At 39.5% G+C, this 18600-nt stretch overlaps 1 protein-coding gene across 1 annotated transcript in view; it reads left to right on the plus strand.

The window, feature by feature from the left end:
• The window catches only part of Galnt8 (polypeptide N-acetylgalactosaminyltransferase 8), a 56720-nt gene that overhangs the window by 15979 nt on the left and 22141 nt on the right, over positions 1-18600 (plus strand). Inside the window, exon 3 of the mRNA XM_005379606.2 lies at positions 14483-14649. Coding sequence (XP_005379663.1) covers positions 14483-14649 — 167 coding nt within the window. The remainder of the gene's footprint in view (positions 1-14482; positions 14650-18600) is intronic.

Raw genomic sequence — 18600 nt, forward strand, 5'->3', positions numbered from 1 at the left:
TGGGATTTCCTTTATAGGTGATTTGTTTCTTTTCTCTAACAATTTTTAATATTTTATTCTTGTGCTGAATTTCTGGAATCTTGACTATTTTATGCCTTGGTGTAGATTTATTTTGATCATGGCTATTTAGAGTTCTACATGCTTCACGTATTTGTATGTCAAATTCTTTATCCATGTTTGGGAACTTTTCTGCCATTATTTCTATGAAGGAATTTTTAATGGTTTTGTGCTGTCTCCAGCTTTCTTACTTATTCTAATCAATCTTATGTTGTTCTTCTTTACTTCATCTTGTAGCTATTGTATTGATTTTTCATGGGCTCTTGCTGCTTTAAAGATATCTTTCTTTTCCTGGTTGCTAGTTATGTTCCTGTCTTCTAGATTTGATATTCTATCCTTGCCTTCATTCCATCTGCAGTGTATACTTTCAGTGGAGTTTTTAATCTCCTGCATTTCTGTTTCATTGATTCCATTTCTTGTCTATGTTTGGCATTCACAGTTTCTGTCATTTTCCTGAGCTCCTTTATTGGTTTGTCTGTGTGCACTTTGAAGTTTTTCATTTTGATAGTCATTTTTTTTTTGCACCTTAGTGATTATTTTTTCTATTCCCTCTCCCATTTGTTTTTTCCCTTCTGCTGCTATCATTTCAGAGAGTTCCATTTGTTGGCTTCTGATTTCCTCTATCTCTTTGTGCTTTGGACTTGTCCTGGTGGCCTGGGCATTTGGGATTACATTTTGCTTTTCATCTTGTCATTTTCTATTTTATTTTGTTTTCTGTGTTGATGCTTGTAGATTTCTTGTTAGATAGCCTTATCACTGGTGTTGAGGCTTTCCTAGGAGGTGTCTGTTTCTCTGGATGTCTTCTAGATGTACGTGGTTCTGAACCTACCTTTCCAGTATATTAAGACTGAGGAGTTGCTCCCTATTTGACTTGGGGCCCATTCCTTTGGTACTGGACTATGGTGATGGTTGTGACCCCTTACAATTTCATTTTTGCCATATAGAGGGGAAAAACTGGTAATAGCATGTGTGACATATGGTTAAAGTAGTTCAGTTTGCAATAACATTAGACTCAAGTACAGCCTGGCTACTGACAAACTGTGGTAACTATTAGCCTGATATCTATAACAGTAGGAGGAACATTTATAGAAATATAATATAATCCAATTTATACCAGGAACTTGAATGCCATGACTTTCCACCTAGAGTGATTTTATCCTGTTGAGGGAGGTGGTCAAGAAGACAGGGGGTAGGATGGAGCAATGAATGAGGTTAAATATAGTGAGAGCAAGGTTGGAGGGCATAGGATGATCATCCATAACTGTAGGACACAGGAGGGAGGGACTGGAGGACAAGGCCTAGCAGTTTTGAAGGGAACCAGAAAGAGAAGAGACAATATTTACTTACATGAAAATATCATAAAGTTAAGTGAGATAGTTGACTAAAGAGAGGATGAAGATGAGTAGAATAAAACAAAAAGAAAGGTTAAAGGTCTAAATGAACAAGAGAAAAAAGAAGGAAGAAAAGAAAAAGGGAAATAAAGAAAAGAAAAAGTAAATGAAAGTATCCTCACATGCTGAAAATACAACAACGTATAAAAAGAAAAACAACAAAACAGGACAAAACAGAACAGAGAGAAAACTAGGAAAGAAGGGAAAAGAGACAAAAAAGAAACAAGAGAAACAAACAAGCAAACAAAATGAAAAACAAAACAAAACACTAATCCAGCCAAATACCATGAGGGATACCAATCAGACAGAGAAAAATGAAAGTAGTTAAATTCCTCTAGTGTCTATATTTTTGCGGTAGGTCCAAGTCAGGTCCCAAAACTGATAGATGATATTCTTTTATTCTTTTGTGTACTCAGGCCAAAATTGCAGGTGGATTTTTGTTGATTTTGTGTCTGATCTTTGTCTCTGGATTTGGGGGATGGGATTAGTTTTCTGTGACTGGAGTTGTCCTCAGTCATTTAGAAAGGAAAAAGAAAAAGAAAAAAAAAAAGAGAGAAAATACGAGAAAAGAGAAGGAGGTGGCCTTACTTGCCCATGTCTATCCCTCGTGTCTTTGTCCCCAAGCACAACACTGGTTCTCCTAACTTACCACTTTTTGGATAAAGATAAGTAGAATAAAACAAAAAGAAAGGCTTTATGGCTCATATTGTTATTGTTTCATGAGATGTTTCCATGCCTCTAGTCCTCCCTGTCCATCATGTGTGCCTAAGCCAGGATCCTACTGTGTTGCTGGTGATCCTGCAGGTCTCCAGGCTCTGAATCGCGCCAGTGGAGGGAAGGAGGGGCGGATCTCAGATTTATCTTGCTAGCCCTGAAATTCTGGGTTGATGGAGGAAGCTATATTCACCTTTTAAGGAACTTTCAGACTGCTTTTCAAAGTAACTGCATAATTTTATCTTCCATCCAGCAGGGTGTTAGAGTTTCAGTTCTTCCACATACTCAACAGCATTTATTATTATTTACGGTTTTCACAACTCATCCTGGTGGGTGTAAAATGATCTTGTGGTCTTGATTTAAATTTCTGTGAGGCCTAAGGCTGTTGAATATCTTTTCATGTGATTATTAGACTTTGTGTGTCTTCTTGGGAGAAATGTGTATTCATAGAAGTTCTACTACTTAAAATTCATTTATATGTTCTTTTTATTATTGAATTTCAAGTGCTCTCTATGTACCTTAGACACAAATTTCCATCAGAAATATGATTTGCAGGTGTTTTCTTCTATAGTGTGGTTTGTCAATTCACTTTCACCATGGTCTTTGAAGCATAAGTGTTTTAAATTTGGTAATGTTCAATTTATCTATTTTTTTGGTTGTTTATGCTTTTGGAATCACATCTAAGAGACCTCTGCTAAATGCAAAGTCATGAAGATATATATGCCAAGGTTTTATCTAAGAGTTTTATATTTTCAGTCTTATATTTAGACTTTTGGTCTATTTTAAATTAATGTTTGTATATGGTGTGATAAGTGGTCCAATTTTATTCCTTTATGTGCAGCCATCATCCAGTCATACTAGAACCCTTTATTAAGGAGAAAACTCTGTATGTTACATGTTCTTGGCACTTTTCTCAAAATCAGTAGCCAAAATTGCAATGACTTTTTTCTGGATATCAATCCTATTCCACTGTTCTACAGTATAGGAGTATCCTTATGACGGTAACACACTGTCAAGTGATTTTGTAGTTTAAGTTTCAAAATGTGGAAATCTGAATTTTCTACTTTCCTTCTTCCTTTTCCATATTGTTTTGTTCATTTTACTACATCAAATGTCTGTAAATTTTAGGATTTGTTTGTTAATTTCTGCAAAAAAACAAGCAGGATTTTGATAGGGATTGTATTCCATCTGTAGATCAATGTGTAAAGTGTTATATTCTAGCACACTGAATCTTCCAATCCATGAACATGGGAAGTGTTTTCATTTATTTAGGTCTTCTTTTATTTCTTTCAATAATGTTTTAATTTTTCAGAGTATGGATTTTGCATTTCTTCTGTTAAATGTATTCCAAAGTATTTGTATTTATATAATTATTGGTGGAATTGTTTTCCTAAGTTCATTTTCAAATTGTTCATTCTAACTCTATAAAAGCACAATTGACTTTTGTATATTGACCTTGTATTTTATAATCTTATTGTACTAATTTATTGCTTCTATTAGGATTTTTAGTAGATTTTTACAGGATCTTCTGTATATAAGATTATGAAATGTGCAAAAACGTAGTACCTTTTATTTTATTTTCTTCCCTAGTTGCCTGACTGGATCCTTCACTATGATGTTGAATAGAAGTAGTGATAGATGATATTCCTGTCTTATCTTCATCATAGGGAGAAAGCATTTAATATTTTTCTACTAAGCATGGGAAGCTCTGGATTTTCAGAGATGTGCTTTATCAGGAATTCCATTCTATAATGAGTTGATTCAGTGCTCTCTCTTTCTGTATCTCTCTCTCTGTTTCTGTCTTTCTCATTATGAAGAAGTACAAAGTTTTGTCAAATGCTTGTTATATATCCATTGTATATTGATACGGTGTATTATATCACAAACTTTTATTATGATTCTAGGAAAATTCTTGGCATAAATCCCATATAGACATGGTATATAATCCTTTCTATACCTTGCTGGATTTAGTTTGCTACTATTTTTTTTGAGAGTTTTTTTCTCTCTCTCTATTGCTAAGAAATGTTGGTTTTTAGTTTTCTTTCCTTGTGATTTTTAAAAACCTGGCTTTGGTATTTGGATAAGACTGTTTTCATAAAATGAGGCAGGAAGTATTTCTTCCTCTTCTCTATTTTGGAAGATTCTGTGATGATTGATATTAATTTCTTTTTAAAAGCTTGGTAGAATTCACCAGTGAATCCACCTGGACCTTGTTCTTTTTTGGTGAATAATTTTTATTACTAGTTTAATCTCTTCGCTGTATATAAGTCTATGAAGAATTCTAAGTCTTCTTGAGTCAGTTTTCATAACTTATACCGTCCTAGGAATTTGTTCATTTTATCCTAATTTGTTAATAGACAGCGTTTAAAATATTCCTTTATGGTCTTTTAAATAGCTGTAGGGAGTATTTTAGTAATGTGAGAATTTCTTATTTTTCTAATGTGTGTAAAGTTTGTTAGTCTTTTTAAAACCAGTTTATCATCCAGCTTCTTCATTTTTATTTCCATTTTCCATTTTATGTATTTCCATTCTCATCTTCACTATTTCCTTCCTTCTGCCTAGGATTTAGCTTGCTCTTTTATTTTTTTATTTGTTCAAATTATCAATACAGATTATGTAAATTTTACTTTTATAAACTTCAAACTTATAGAAAAACTACAAAGGTACTACAAAAATCTATATACCTATACCCAAATTAACAATTTATTAACATTTTGCTCCATTATCCTTAGAAGTGTAATGGTATAAACATGATAATAAGTCATAAAACATTTTAAAGCACCTAATTACTAATTTAATTATATGACTTAAACTCACAATAAAGGTAACACCACTATGGTATTAGGGTGAGCAAATCTCCATTTAATTTAACTCATGGCTTTGAGATGGAAAGCTGATCGGATTTGGCCAAATCTGAAGCCCACATACAAATCTAATGTTGGGACAACCCAAAATGCCCAAAGTGTCCACCGTGATGTCCATTTCCATGTCAGCTTATTTTTCAAAGGATTACTCAACAGTCTTTTAAAAATGTCATTATTACTAAAACTATATTTTATTTAATGACATAAAATGAAAAAAGAATTCTAGCTCCTGGTAATCAAATATCAATGATCAACCCCTAAACAGTCTGGCAACAGTGACAAACATGGCTGCCACCAAGAAATCTCTCATTATGTAGTTTGAATCTGCAAATTCCTCATAATAATAGCAAAGCACTTCATTTTTCTTTTTTATTTCTCAACACTATGAAAAGTCTGCCTTACCTTGAAACCTCCTGCCTGTGGCTCTTTAGACACTGCCACTGTCACTTTCCTGTGACTCCTAGAAGGTCCCCATGGATGGCTCTTGTGGAGTTAAAATGCTGAGAAATGAAGGGCTGAAAACAAACCCGGGCCCAGGTCCAAGAACACCTAGCATAGTCTTATCTGAGGATGTCACCTGGGCAAACAGCCCTCTCTGGAAATATCCACTTTACAAATTCCTGCCTGAGCGGCCCATTCTATATGTGGCAGCATGTAGATATTCCTCCCCTTGTCCCAATTCCTTCCCTGCCAGTTGGTGCTTTAGAAAGGCTCCCTGCCTGATGTCTACTGAAAGTCCAACCTGGATTTCTCCAGGAAATATCTGTCAAGGAGTTAACACGAAAAGGTCACTTTAGTTTACTCCTTGCAGGTGAGTTCCTAAGGATAAAATTATATAGTTTATGTCTTCTCAGTCATAAGGAAACCATTGTCATTCAATCTCCCTCAGACAGCTCTTACATCCAACTAAACAGAAGGGGCAAAAGCTGAGGTTTCCAAATCAAAGACAAATGTGTCACCTTCTTGAGAGAGGCTGGCAGTTTTGAATTCCTTAAGGAGCCCTGGGCCTCCTTTAGAGAGGACAGAAAATGGTACTTTATTGGGGTCAAGAGCTCATGGCCAGTTCACAGGTAAAAGGAGAGCACACAGTTCCCATATCTCCTCAGCAGTTTAGCTACTGGTCCACCATAAAGGCACACAGCCACTTCGGCCTTAATCACAAAATGTTCAGTCACATTCGTGCACAAATACTCCAAGGAATTCCATGAATGGACTCTCACACAGAGTGTCATGTTACAGTCTGGTACACCATGAAGGACTGGCACACCATGGACATAAAACACATTTTCAATCTCAAAGCCTGTCCGCAGGAGTGGAGCAAAGAAGTGCTGAGCAAAGAATAATGAAGCATTTTCCACTTGCCTGAACCCTGAAAATAGAGAAGAGAGTTAGGAAGGAGACTGGCAGGGCTACACAGGCAGAGCTGCTGTCCCCATGGCTGGCCATGTGTGACCTGGCGGGAGGTTCTGGAATGAGTGTGTCAGGGAGTCCACATTTAGGCAGGCCTCTTAGCGTTCTGGATATGATGTCATCCTGGCCACACTCAGGTTAGAGGAGCAATATCAACCCACTTTCCAGAGCAGGAGACAGAGGCTCGAGCAACGAATTCAAACATATAGGAAGCAGTGATATGAGCCCAGACTTAGTCCCTGGATAGCGTGTTCTCATGTGAAAGTCTGTTTTCCTTGCTGTTCTTTTTATAGTTTATTAAGTTGGAGAGTTAAATTGTTGATTCGAGATCTTCTCCTTCTTTTTAAAAATACAGGTGTTTATAGCTAATAGTTTTCTACCAAGCTCTATGTATAATTGCACATATATATTTTTCCCCAGGAAGTTTTAATGAATGGTAGTTTATATCACATGCTAAACCATGTGAAGATGAGGATTTTCTAATAGATCTTTTCTGGTACTATAGCTGCTTCCTTTCACATCCAAAGGTCCGTTCCAAGTCGAAGGAACAGAAGACTGGGCCCTGAGTTTCTTGGATGAATTCCAAAATCCATTTGTTCCCTCTTTAAAAGGAGATGGGGTCAGGGAGGACCAGTTCTAGTTCCAAAAAAGAAAGAATTCACAGGCAATAAACATATTATTCCACCTTAACCATAAAGGCAGGCAATAAACATATTATTCCATCCTTAACCATAAGGGCAGTGGCTCACATGGGTTTGTAGCACAAGGCTCTGGGCTCCTCCAGAACATCTATTCTCTCTCTGCCACCAGCAGTCATGGCCCAGGATGCAGTTGGCCCTAGCCACCTGGAGCACGTCATGCCTCCTCTTGATCTTGGGGCCTGGTTGTGAAAACCATCCAGGTATTTGTGTGACAGCTTCTCTGGCATCAGCTTCCATCAGGAGTTATTCTTCCGGCACTCAATGATCATCCACACCATGGGCAGGAAGTGGTGACATTGGTCAGGTAGGTGTGTAGGGAGCTGGTAGAAACACCACCCTTGAGTGTGGGTGCCAGGCCAGTCACAGAGATTGGGAGAAGATGGTGCTGGGGATGCACCAGGGATTTCATGGTTGCCTCTCAAACTGCTTCCTTTTTCACAACTTCCAGGGTCTGGGTCTCCTTGAGCTCCTGGTCATATTTCTCCTCCTTGGTGAGCTCAGCCACAGGTTCACAGCAATGTTCTTTGTTAATCAGAGGATCCCTAATTCAGGGGTATAGCTGTTCCACCTCAGCTGGGCTAGTTCTGGAACTGCCCACAGCCAAGGTAATGCCCAGTGCCAGGCCTGACCAGCCTCATGCAGCCTTCAGTGCCTCCCATACGTGCTGGTGTATTGTGATCTGTTTCCAGTCATGTTACAGCATTTTCTAGTTTACCTTGTGATTTCTTCTCTAGCCTATTAGCTATTGAAGAATGTGTCATTTAATTTGCAACTACTTGTGAATCTTCAAGAAAATTTATGTTTTAATCGCTAAGGTAATTCCACTGTGATCAGAGTCCCAATGTTGGAGGAATTCAATCCTTTTGGGCTTATTTTAGGGCACAGCCTATGGTCTGTGCAGTGGAAAGGCCATGTAGAGACATTCTGCCTCTGTCTGGTAGGTGTCACAGGAGGTGTATGAGGCCATTTAGCTTATGTCATTGAGTCTTTAATTTTCTTGTTTATCTTTTCTCAATTTACTTGTCCATAACTGAAGGTAGAGTATTGACTCTGAAATTATCATTGGTTGGGTTATATTTCTCTCTTCAATTCTGATACTTTCGGTTTTGTGTATTTTGGCACTATGTTTTTAGACATATATTGTTATTGTTATATCTGATTTATGAATTGCTGAATTGATTTATGAATTATGATTTATGAATTGATACTTTATAATTATCATTATAATTACCCCCTTTATCATAGTAATAATTTGTTTGATATTCTTATAGCCTCTCTCACTCTCTGTGATTCTTGTTTATATAGTATAAACATTTTCTAACCCTTTATTTTTCAGCTTTTTTATATCTTTCAAGCTAAAGTGTATTTCCTGTAGGCAACATATAGTAGGATTTTTAAAACATGCAACTCTCTGTTTCTCTCTCTCTCTCTCTGCATTTGAATTACTGTCTGGGGTCACTTGCTTTTGGTCTAAAGAACTTAGCATTTCTTGTAAGTAACAGATTACACCAACATTTGTTTATTTGCCAATGATTTTATTTTGCCTTCATACTTGAAAGATACAAGATATCAAAGATGCTTATTGCATGATATTTATTCTTCTGGCATCTTAAATATATGATCCCACTAACTTCTGGTCTCTATTATTTTATGAGATGCCAACTATTAATCTTACTAGACTTCCCTTTTATGTGGCAAGTTATATTTCTTTTGCTTCTTTCAAGATTTTCTTTTTAACTTTGATTTTTAGCACTAAGATTATAATGTGTTGAGGTGTGTGTCTCTGCATTTATTCTACTTGCAATTCACTGAGTTTCTTGGATGTTTTTCAGTAGTTTTTGAATGTTAGTAGTTCTTTTAGGGGCTATGAAATCCTAAATGGCAGCCTGGAACAATTGTGACAAGACATTTATAAATTGACTTCCCTTTATGCTCATAATCACTAGAACCAAATAATCCTTATTCAGTACCTGATTATGAATCTATGTTGCACATGGCAACCCCCCATTCAAAACCTGAGACTGAACTGGCAATTTCCATCAGGTCACTCCAAAAAGGTGACTCTCTGGCATCCTGGTTCTGTGCACCAGCAGACAGTGATAGGTCTTAGATGGAGACGTGGGAAGTTACTTCCCCACTAAAGCCCTCTTACTTCAAGATGGGCCCTGTCTGGGATAGATGAGCTTACCCAGATGCTCTACCCCAAAGGTATTTAGATAAACCTTTTTATTAAATTGGCTGTACTAGGATGATAAAAAGCTTTCATCTTTTGTGACGTCTCTGATTGGTAATGACTACATGGGGTATTACAGGGAGAAGACTTAAGTCAACATGGTGTAAGGCAGCGGTGGTGAATGTATGGCTCACACACTACAGCAAAATGTCTGTTATCATTGAAAACTCTAAAGACTGATTGATTTGAGGAGAGTTATGAACTGATCTGCAATAACTACCTCCACAGTGTAACTTTTTACTGGGGTTCTCTCTCTCTCTCTCTCTCTCTCTCTCTCTCTCTCTCTCTCTCTCTCTCATCTATCTATGTGGTGCTGCAATTGAATCCAGGGATTTTATACTGAACTATATTCCCAGACCCTTTAAAAACTTCTTTAAAGTTTAATACCAACAAACAATTAAATTTTGAGTCAGGATCTCACAAAGTCACTAAGATGCCCAGACTGGGGTTGAATATGTGATCCTCCTACCCCAGCTTCCCAGAGTGCTGGAATTCCCAGTGTGTGCTACCATGCCTAAGTAATACATTTTTTCAATATCTGCTGCTGCTGTTCACTGTGGTAGCCACTAGTCATGCCTGGTTATTTAAATGTAGATAATTAACATAAATTAAATTAAAGCTTATTTTTTGGCTTCATCAGCCACATAGAAGTGCCTATCACCCCCATGTGGCTATCATAATGTGCAGCACAGATAGAGACAGTTGCTGTCCTGCAGACAATTCTATTGGACAAAGCTGATACATACATTCCAAGTCAGCTGCTAGGGAGGCACTGAGGGTGAGATCATGCTCTTGGAACAGTAGGAGTCATATTTCCTGCCTCTCTTGACACAAGGTGGGGACATGTGATGGTTAATTTCATCAGCTTGATTGACATCAGAGACAACTAGGAGATTAGTAAAGCACACCTCCAGGTGTTTTGTGTGGGTCGTGGGTCCTGAACTTGGAGACTACATCTGACCTTTTGCTCTCTGACTCCTCTCTTTCACCCTGTTTTCTAGCTGGCATGAGTTGAGCAGCTTTCCACTGCCGGGCCCTTCCGCCATGATTTTTATGCCTTGGAGCCAGCAGCCAGGAGCGAAAACCTCTGAAATCATGAGTCAAAACAAATATTTTCTCCTTCAAGTTGTGTGTGTCAAACCTTTTGGTCACAGTGATGGAAAGCTGATTAAAACAGGCATTGAAGTTAGGGTGGGGGTAAGAGAAGTACTGCAAAAACATTTAGAATATAGCCAAAAACAATACTCACAGGGATGGTGGGAGATGGAGTGGAAGAAAGAATCTGAAAGCAGCTGATATGATTCTTAGATCAGAGGGTGGAGAAGTACAGCAGAGTTTTAACCAGTCTGCAATTAAACACAATCATGTACGCTTCCTCTCAAGTAAATACATGTTATTATATAATGTGACTCCCTGGCATCTCACACTCAATGTGGTCAAGTCCACTTATTTCTTTCCCCAAGGCAGGCCTTAGGCGAGCCATTCTTACCTTCCTACCTGTGTTACAGTGCCCATATGTGCTACTCACCTGTGCTAGTGCTCCATCACTGTAACAGTTCATACAGGAAAAGGCTGATTTTGGCTCAAGGTTTTGGAGGCCCTGGTCCATGATTGATTATGTTTTGCTTTTGAGCCTATGAAAGCAGATCTTGGGGGGGCCACAGGCTGGGACAAAACTACTCACCCCATGACCAGATATACAATGAGAGAAGTAAGATGTGGTCCCACTGCCCTCTTTAGAGCGCTTCTCAGAGACCAAAAAGCCCCCAATAGGCCCCATCTCATCAAGGTCTCCCCTCCCACTAGGGACAAGCTTTTAACACATGGGTTGTGGGGGAACCTTTCCAATTCAAACTAGAACACCTTCACCTGTTGTGCTCATGGCAGCAGAATAATATTTTTAAAAAGTTAATACAATTGTGTTATTTCTTTGCTGAAATTCCATTGGTCCCTCCAGGATAAAGTCCAGTCTTGTTGGTCTTGTTACATAGTCCCTGCTGGTCTGTGAAATGCTGCCTCTTCACATCACTAAGAAGCAGCCTAGTCCTTTAAACAATGCAGGTCCTGGTACATTCACCTATGCTGAACCCTTGGCCCCAAATGGGCTGAAATCTGAGGGGTTGCAAATAAATATCCCTTGATGACTATGATGTAAAGACAGGCTTAGGTAGGGACTGCAGAGAACAGGAGCAGGTATTACCAGTAATGACAACAGCCTGGCCCTGGTCAGAGGAGGTGCTGTCCCCTAGAACACTGGGTGTAGTAGATCAGATATTAACTTTATTACAGAGACAAGAAATCTAGATTAAAGAGAAATCATTGGAAAATAAATTTTTGAAAACTATGTGGGTTGAAGCTTTCAGAATGGCATTGTTTAAGTGCATCATCTTTTCCTTTGAACAAAGAACTATTTGGAGAAAATTTTTAAAAGTATCATTCAACACTTTCAGAAATAGTCTTGAAGGCACATAGCAAATAAACATTTTGTCTGGAAAATCTACTAAGTTTCTACAAGACCAGCAGGAATCTGTGGCGTTCAAGCCACTATTCCCTCCTTCCAACTCACCCCAAGTCCTGTCTGGTGGATACAACTCAAGGTTCTCTGCCCTTGGTGGGTGTGGCTACCCCTCAAAATGGGAGCTTCTTATCTCTCCAGCCCTTGGTGTAGGGCTGTGGCTTCAACCCAGAGAGGGCAGGCCAACCACATTTCACACCTTCCCCATTCTTATGATGCAGAAGTCCTATTCCTCATGGATGTGGCTGAGCCAATTGTGATTTCCATCCTGTACCTCACCCCTACTTCTAGGACGGAATTTCAACTCCAGCTACATCAGATTGAATGTAGCAGGCTCCACTTGCTCCTTCTCCCTGGTATCTTTTCCCACATCTTCTTTCCCCAGTGTCTGCCTGCAGTCCCCACTTTCAGCTCCTGTGCAGTGCTGCTCAGGTTCTGTCCAGAAGAAAAGGAGGAATGAGACCTTCCCCAGCTCTGTGCGAGGGACTGAACTATTTGGACTGAACACAGGGGATTCCACATCTAGTGATGTCTGAAATAACGGAATGTTGAGTGGGAGACACTCATCACTCAATAAGTGGTAACCAGCAAAACAGCAGAGTATCCAGAAAAGTGTCAGGAAGAACCGCAGAAAGATAGACAAGAAGAGCCTTCCTGGGCTCATACCCTGCCCTGGGTGGTCTAGAAGGTGGTATGAAAGCACCAGGCTGAACCCATCCGGATCAGCAGAGTAGGTTGAGTGCCATTTGTTAACCTGTACACAGACCTATCAAGAGATAACTGAAGCACTAGTGCTTCTAGTGCTAAAAGTCCGATTTCTGAATGCTGGACAACAAGCTACTTGGACCAAGGGGCAACTCCTGAGATTCCAGGATTAAAAAGAAATTATTATTATTATTATTTTTTCAAAATGTATCTTTAAAAATCTCTACTCCACTTCCCATTTTCCTTTTTGGACTCCAGTTACTATCATGTGTTGCGTAACAATGGAATCATTTGTAGAGAATTCACTGTCAAGTGATTTTGTCATGGTGGGAATGTCACAAAGTGCACTTACATTGCCTAAGACAACTTTGACACCACTTGACAATGTAATGTTGTGGGTCTGAAGTTGCATGTGTGGTCTATTTTTGACTGAAATATTTGGTTTTTGGCTCATGACTTTGCATAAGAGAAATAAAAACATACACCAGTATAAAATCTTGTTCAAAAACTTTCATTGCAGTATTATTCATAATTACCACAAAGGGCAAACATCCTAAATGTCTACCCACTGGTAAGTGGAGAAGTTATCACTGTACAATGGGATATTATTTGACAATAAAAAGGAATGAGGTACTAATACCTTCTACAACACGGCTGAACCTTGAAAACATGCTGAGTGGATGGAGCTGGTAGCAAAAGATCATGTTTTATATTTCTATTTACATGAGAAGTCTCGAGTAGGTAATTTTATAGAAACAAAAATTAGATCAGTGGCTCTGAGGGCAGAAGTGGAATGGATTGAGGAGGGAGGGAGAGTGGTTAGTCATACAATATTTCTTTCTATGGATGAAAATATTCTAAAATTAATACTAACAGATACTCTGTGACTATTACCAATAATAGCAATTATATACTTTTAAATGGATGAATTTTAGTGTTTGTAAATTGTATCTCAATAGTCATGTTTAAAATTAGGAGTTGTTGTATGTGTTACAGTTATACAACATGAGGAAATTCTAGACATTTACTGTATAACACAGTGGCTGTACTTGACAATGCAGGCTCATATACTTACATATTTATTAAGAGCACTGACCTCATATTGTGGTTTTAACACACACGTACATTCACATATAAAGTATAGGAAAACAAAGAAACTTTTGGGGATAACGGATATGCTTATTACCTTGATTTGGCAATTGTGTCATAGGCATAAGCATATGTCCAAACCCATCTAATCATGTACATCAATTATGTACAGTTTTAAATATATCAATCATACCTCAATAAAGCTATAAAACTAAGAGCAAGTGGGTGCCTAGCACATGGCAAGCATTCCATAAATATAGGCTATGATTTTAAAAAGTGTGGAGAGCTTGCTCCACTCTGTGGTGAAGTGGGGGTTTGTCAAAGGTGACTAAAGATCCAACAACGTGGGAGGAAGACAGGGTGGCAATGGCAGAAAGAAGGCTCCAGACAAGGAGTCTCATTTGGGGGTGGGAGAGGAATGAGGATGTTTTCGGGGGTGTGATGAGCATCCAAGTGGAAATGCCTATGGAAGATTAACTTTTGTTTTTTGTTTTTTTTTTTCCCCCTGGTACGGGGGATCGAACTCATGACCTTGCACTTGCCAGGCAGGCGCTGTGCCGCTGAGCTAAATCCCCAGCCCCAGAAGATTAATTTTTGAAAAGTATGTTCTTGGTGTAACAGAATCATTTTAGGTAAATAAATGTCCAATCTCCTTGGTACTGTGATAAGCAGCACAGAGGTTCCTTCCACAATGAGTTAGGGGGTTTGATGGGTCAACTGATAACGTCATATGAAGTGAAGGGGAGAATGGGCAGCAACGTTTAATTAAAAAATAACCTTGTCATAAAAATGACCTTTTCCAGGTGTCTTCAGAAGACATACCCTGCGCAGCTCCCATCTCTCAGTGTGATCCTCATATTCGTGGACGAAGCTCTGTCCGTTATACAGCGGGCCATCACCAGCGTCATTAACCGGACTCCTCCACAGGTGTTGAAGGAAATTATTTTGGTGGATGATTTTAGCTCAAATGGTGAGCAACTTGAGCCAAGAAAATATGCAAAAATTGCATTATATCTGTGGTTGGCTGGAAAGGCGTTGTGGCTTAGGCTTTGGGAAGCTTCAGGCTTCTCTTGGAGGGAAAAACAAAGGTAGTTTACTGAGTGCCTGTCTGTGCTGGTTTTCACTCTTAGTTTTCACAAAGGCAGGGGAGAAGGTCATTATCTTGATGGCCCAGATGAGGAGACTAAGGCACAGGTGGATTTTACAGTGTGCCTAAATTGCATGGCAGGTCAGCATGGAGCTGGGGTCAGACCCAAAGGGTCTTGCACCCTTTCTATGCACTATGATGGGGCCTGGAGATGCCAAGGAGGTGGGCAGCCAATGAGGACCTCAGACACTGAGGAGGGAGCCACAGCTGCTACTAATGTGGAAAGGAGCAGTGGTGGCTCCCTGTGGGTAAGCCTGAAAAAGAGAGAGCTGTGGGTGTGGAGCTGCCCTGGTTGCAACCACTCTTGCTCATGGATGCTCTGCCCCAGGTCTAGCCCAGTTACGGGCAGCTCGTGGGAAAGGCAGAGCATGGACCTGAGTTCTGATTTTCCCAATTTATAATCCCAGGACCTAACTGCTCCCGTTTTCTTATATGCAAAACATGGATGTTGATCATAATTACCATCCCATGAATTACAGTGAGGAGTAAGTGCGATAATAATGACAGGAACAATATCCACTCTGAACACCTTACATGTGTTAACTCTTTTAATTATGACAACAACCCTACAAGAAACAAACCACTTTTTTGCCAGTTCCATAGACTACTCAAGAGCTTGCTCAGCATCATGCAGGAGGAAGGTGTCAGAACAGATTTGACCACAAACTTCACAGTCTAAAGTTCTAGTGCTAACCACCAGGCTCACTGATATAATAACTGGGCTACGCGCTGCATTTAGCAGGTGGTAACTCCTCAGCAAGTGTTAGCTCTTAGTATTACTGTTAATCTTGTGCAACCAAAAGGAACCAGAATTAGATTATAATGCCAAAGATTTGGGATAGTGTTAGGACAATTTTTCTAGCTATGTGGGCTCTGAAGGGGTAGCTCATCAAGGACAGAATTTTCTTTTTCTCTGAAGATCTTTAAGTTCTGTATAAGTTATTGTAGCTTCAAGGTCTCTCTGCCGAGAGAAAAATAGACACAATGGCCACTTAACCCTTCTTTTTTGGATTTCCAGACACTAAGAAATACTTCTTATGTTCCTTTATACACCTGCCTTTCACATTCTTCCAGTATAACTAAATGAGAAGTAAGAAAGTAGAATTTGCTGGGCAAATTGCACCTGTAATTCCAGAACTCTGGAAGGCTGAGGCAGTTAGGTTGTAAGTTCAAGCCAGGTCTGTGCAACATAGTGACTTAGAAAAATCCTGTCTCAAAAGAGAAAAAAAATAGTTTTTTAAAAATGAAGAACTTGGGTTCAATCACAATTACCACATAAACAAGGAAGAGGTAGAAGAGAAGACGGGGGGGGGTGGTTGCGGGGGAGAGGCGGAAGAATTTCAAATTCTTGGAGCACACTCCCACTCAAAACTAAAGAAAACAGAATGACTAATTTCATTCATTTCTGGGCATGAAGACTGAAAGAAGTTGTACAGCTGGCTTTGCTAGCAGGAAGTGGGGGCGTCAGATGCACAGAGAGGTGCTCCGCCCTACTGCTTTGCTGTCTGTGATGAGTCAAGGCAAGTCCTCTGTCTCTCTGGGACTCAGCTTCTTCAAAGAGTGACCTGCAGATCACTGTTTTAATTTTTTGGGGGTGATCCCCACAATAACTCTATAATTTATGGTAGATAGTGGGTAGATAAGACAGTTGAAGAAATTTCTCTGTGGAATAATAAAACAGAAAATGCAAGATTGCGAACATAGAGCAGGCGCATAAAGAGAAGCCAAGCAGAAGTACCTATTGTTCTAAACTCTGCCACCATGTCCACTCCCTCTCCTATTTTCCCTCAGGGTAATTTGGGTGGGCACAGAAAAGGGTATTGTTAGTTGTTCTTTGGCTGTTGTCACTAAGATAGGAGTTAGAGTCTCTCGCTAATCATGGAAATAATAGGTAAAGGAGTGCTCCCTGGGTTTATTTCAGAGATCTGCTGTGTTAAACTGAAGAAAATAATATACATAGCATAAGAGGAATTTACTATTCATGTGGCTTTGTGGGAAAGTTATTCAACTACTTCATACATCAGTTTCTGCATCTGAAACATATGGTGAAATTGTGCCACTTTGGGGACGCAGTAGTACATATAACATACTCAGACGTGCCATGATTGCTCCCAGCAAAAGCCAAATAGTCTTATTACTCCTTGCTCCCTTCAGTATTATTTGTAGTGTTGACAAAATGCTTCAACCTGGTATTAGAAATTTTCCTGTCCTTGTTTCTTTCCCCAGATGTGAAGCTCTATTTGCACTAGTCAAATGTCTTAAGCATCAACAACTTAACCTAAGATTTTTAGAAATTCTATCGATAGAGTGGTGATTCTGTATTTTCTTCCCAAATTTAGGCAAATTGCACAATCAACAACTCTTTACTTAGCTTCTACCATTTTTAACTGATGAGGTGAGACATGCCATGGGACACACTTCAATGTGTGAGGAAGGGGGTGTCATACCAAGTGAGCTGTCAGTGCAGAAAGGGGCAGAGGGGAGCAGGGTTGATCTAGAGAGGCTTTCTAGAGGAGGGGTGATTGGGCCAGGACCTAAAACGTTGGTAGGATCTGAAAAGGCAGAGAACATAAGAGGAGACTTGGAGGCTGGAGTAGGGTGAGGGAGTGGAGAAAAGAATTCTGTGAACAAGGGTACAGAATCCCAAAGCACCCTGACCTGATTAACATGGAATAAGAGGTTTGGGGAGGGAAAAGTATGAGCAGTGATGAGAAGGGAGCATAGGTTTATTTAAAAATATCCAAAGGAGCATCTTTAATTCTCAGGTGTTATTTTTGAGAAGGTGACTTTTTATTTGGATTTGGAAGGGTTCTGATAGGCAATCTGGTATAGCCCTCTAAAATGCGGAAACAGACACACCCAAATGAAAGTGATGCAGAATTAGCTAGGGAGCAAATCAGAATCTATGTCAACTCCTGGTGGTCACTTCCTACAGGTAGTGCTGGCTGGGGATAGGGAGTGGTCGTCGTGGCATCCCATACTTCTCACAGTGCACTGCGGGGAGGAAGCAACAGCCTTGGACTCACTGACTTTTACACCTTCAATAATCGATTCAATCACTCTCAAGCACAGCTGGGAAAGTTCTAAACTGAGGCAAATTTTAGTGCTACAGTCATGTGTGTTCATTCCAATTCCTGGCTACTCCAAGTCTCACAAATATGCTCCTCTTTTGAGAGAGGAACCAGCAAGAATTTCATGCAGTGAGGAAAGAGGAGATGGAGAGAGGGCTTGGTAGAGCCAACCAGGAAGGCACACAGATCTTGAGGCAGATGACCAGGTGGGTAGACAGCATGGGTTCACTGGATGTATGACTTGAAAAAGCTTTTTTTTTTGGTACTATCCCAATGCCTGTTTCCTCATCTACAAAGTGGAGACACTATTGTGTCTTCCTTATAGGATTCTTTGGGAATGAAGTGAATCAATATTATCAGTGAATAACTCAGAATGCCTTGGTTAGATGTTTTGCACACTTGTTCAGTGAATTTCCATGCAAATTTTTCATCCATGTAAAGGAGGCAACTGGTAGATGGAGTCAGAGAACAGAGGCATAGACAGGCTTTATAAAAACAAAAGGGAGAGAAGGAGGAGAAACACTTACAAACAGCCTGCAGGTAATGAATCTTGTTTACATAATTTTGAGAAGTGAACTCTTTAGGTGGAAGCTAGCAAAAAGTTTAGTCTGTGCATTCCATCCCAGTTAATCCTGGAGTAGGCCAGTAAAACAAAATTTTCAGCTGTTTATTGTCCACAGAGTCTTGCAAGTTTAGCTCTGGA

Source organism: Chinchilla lanigera, unplaced genomic scaffold (assembly GCF_000276665.1).
Source record: "Chinchilla lanigera isolate Chin_1 unplaced genomic scaffold, ChiLan1.0 scaffold00012, whole genome shotgun sequence".
NCBI lineage: Eukaryota > Metazoa > Chordata > Mammalia > Rodentia > Chinchillidae > Chinchilla > Chinchilla lanigera.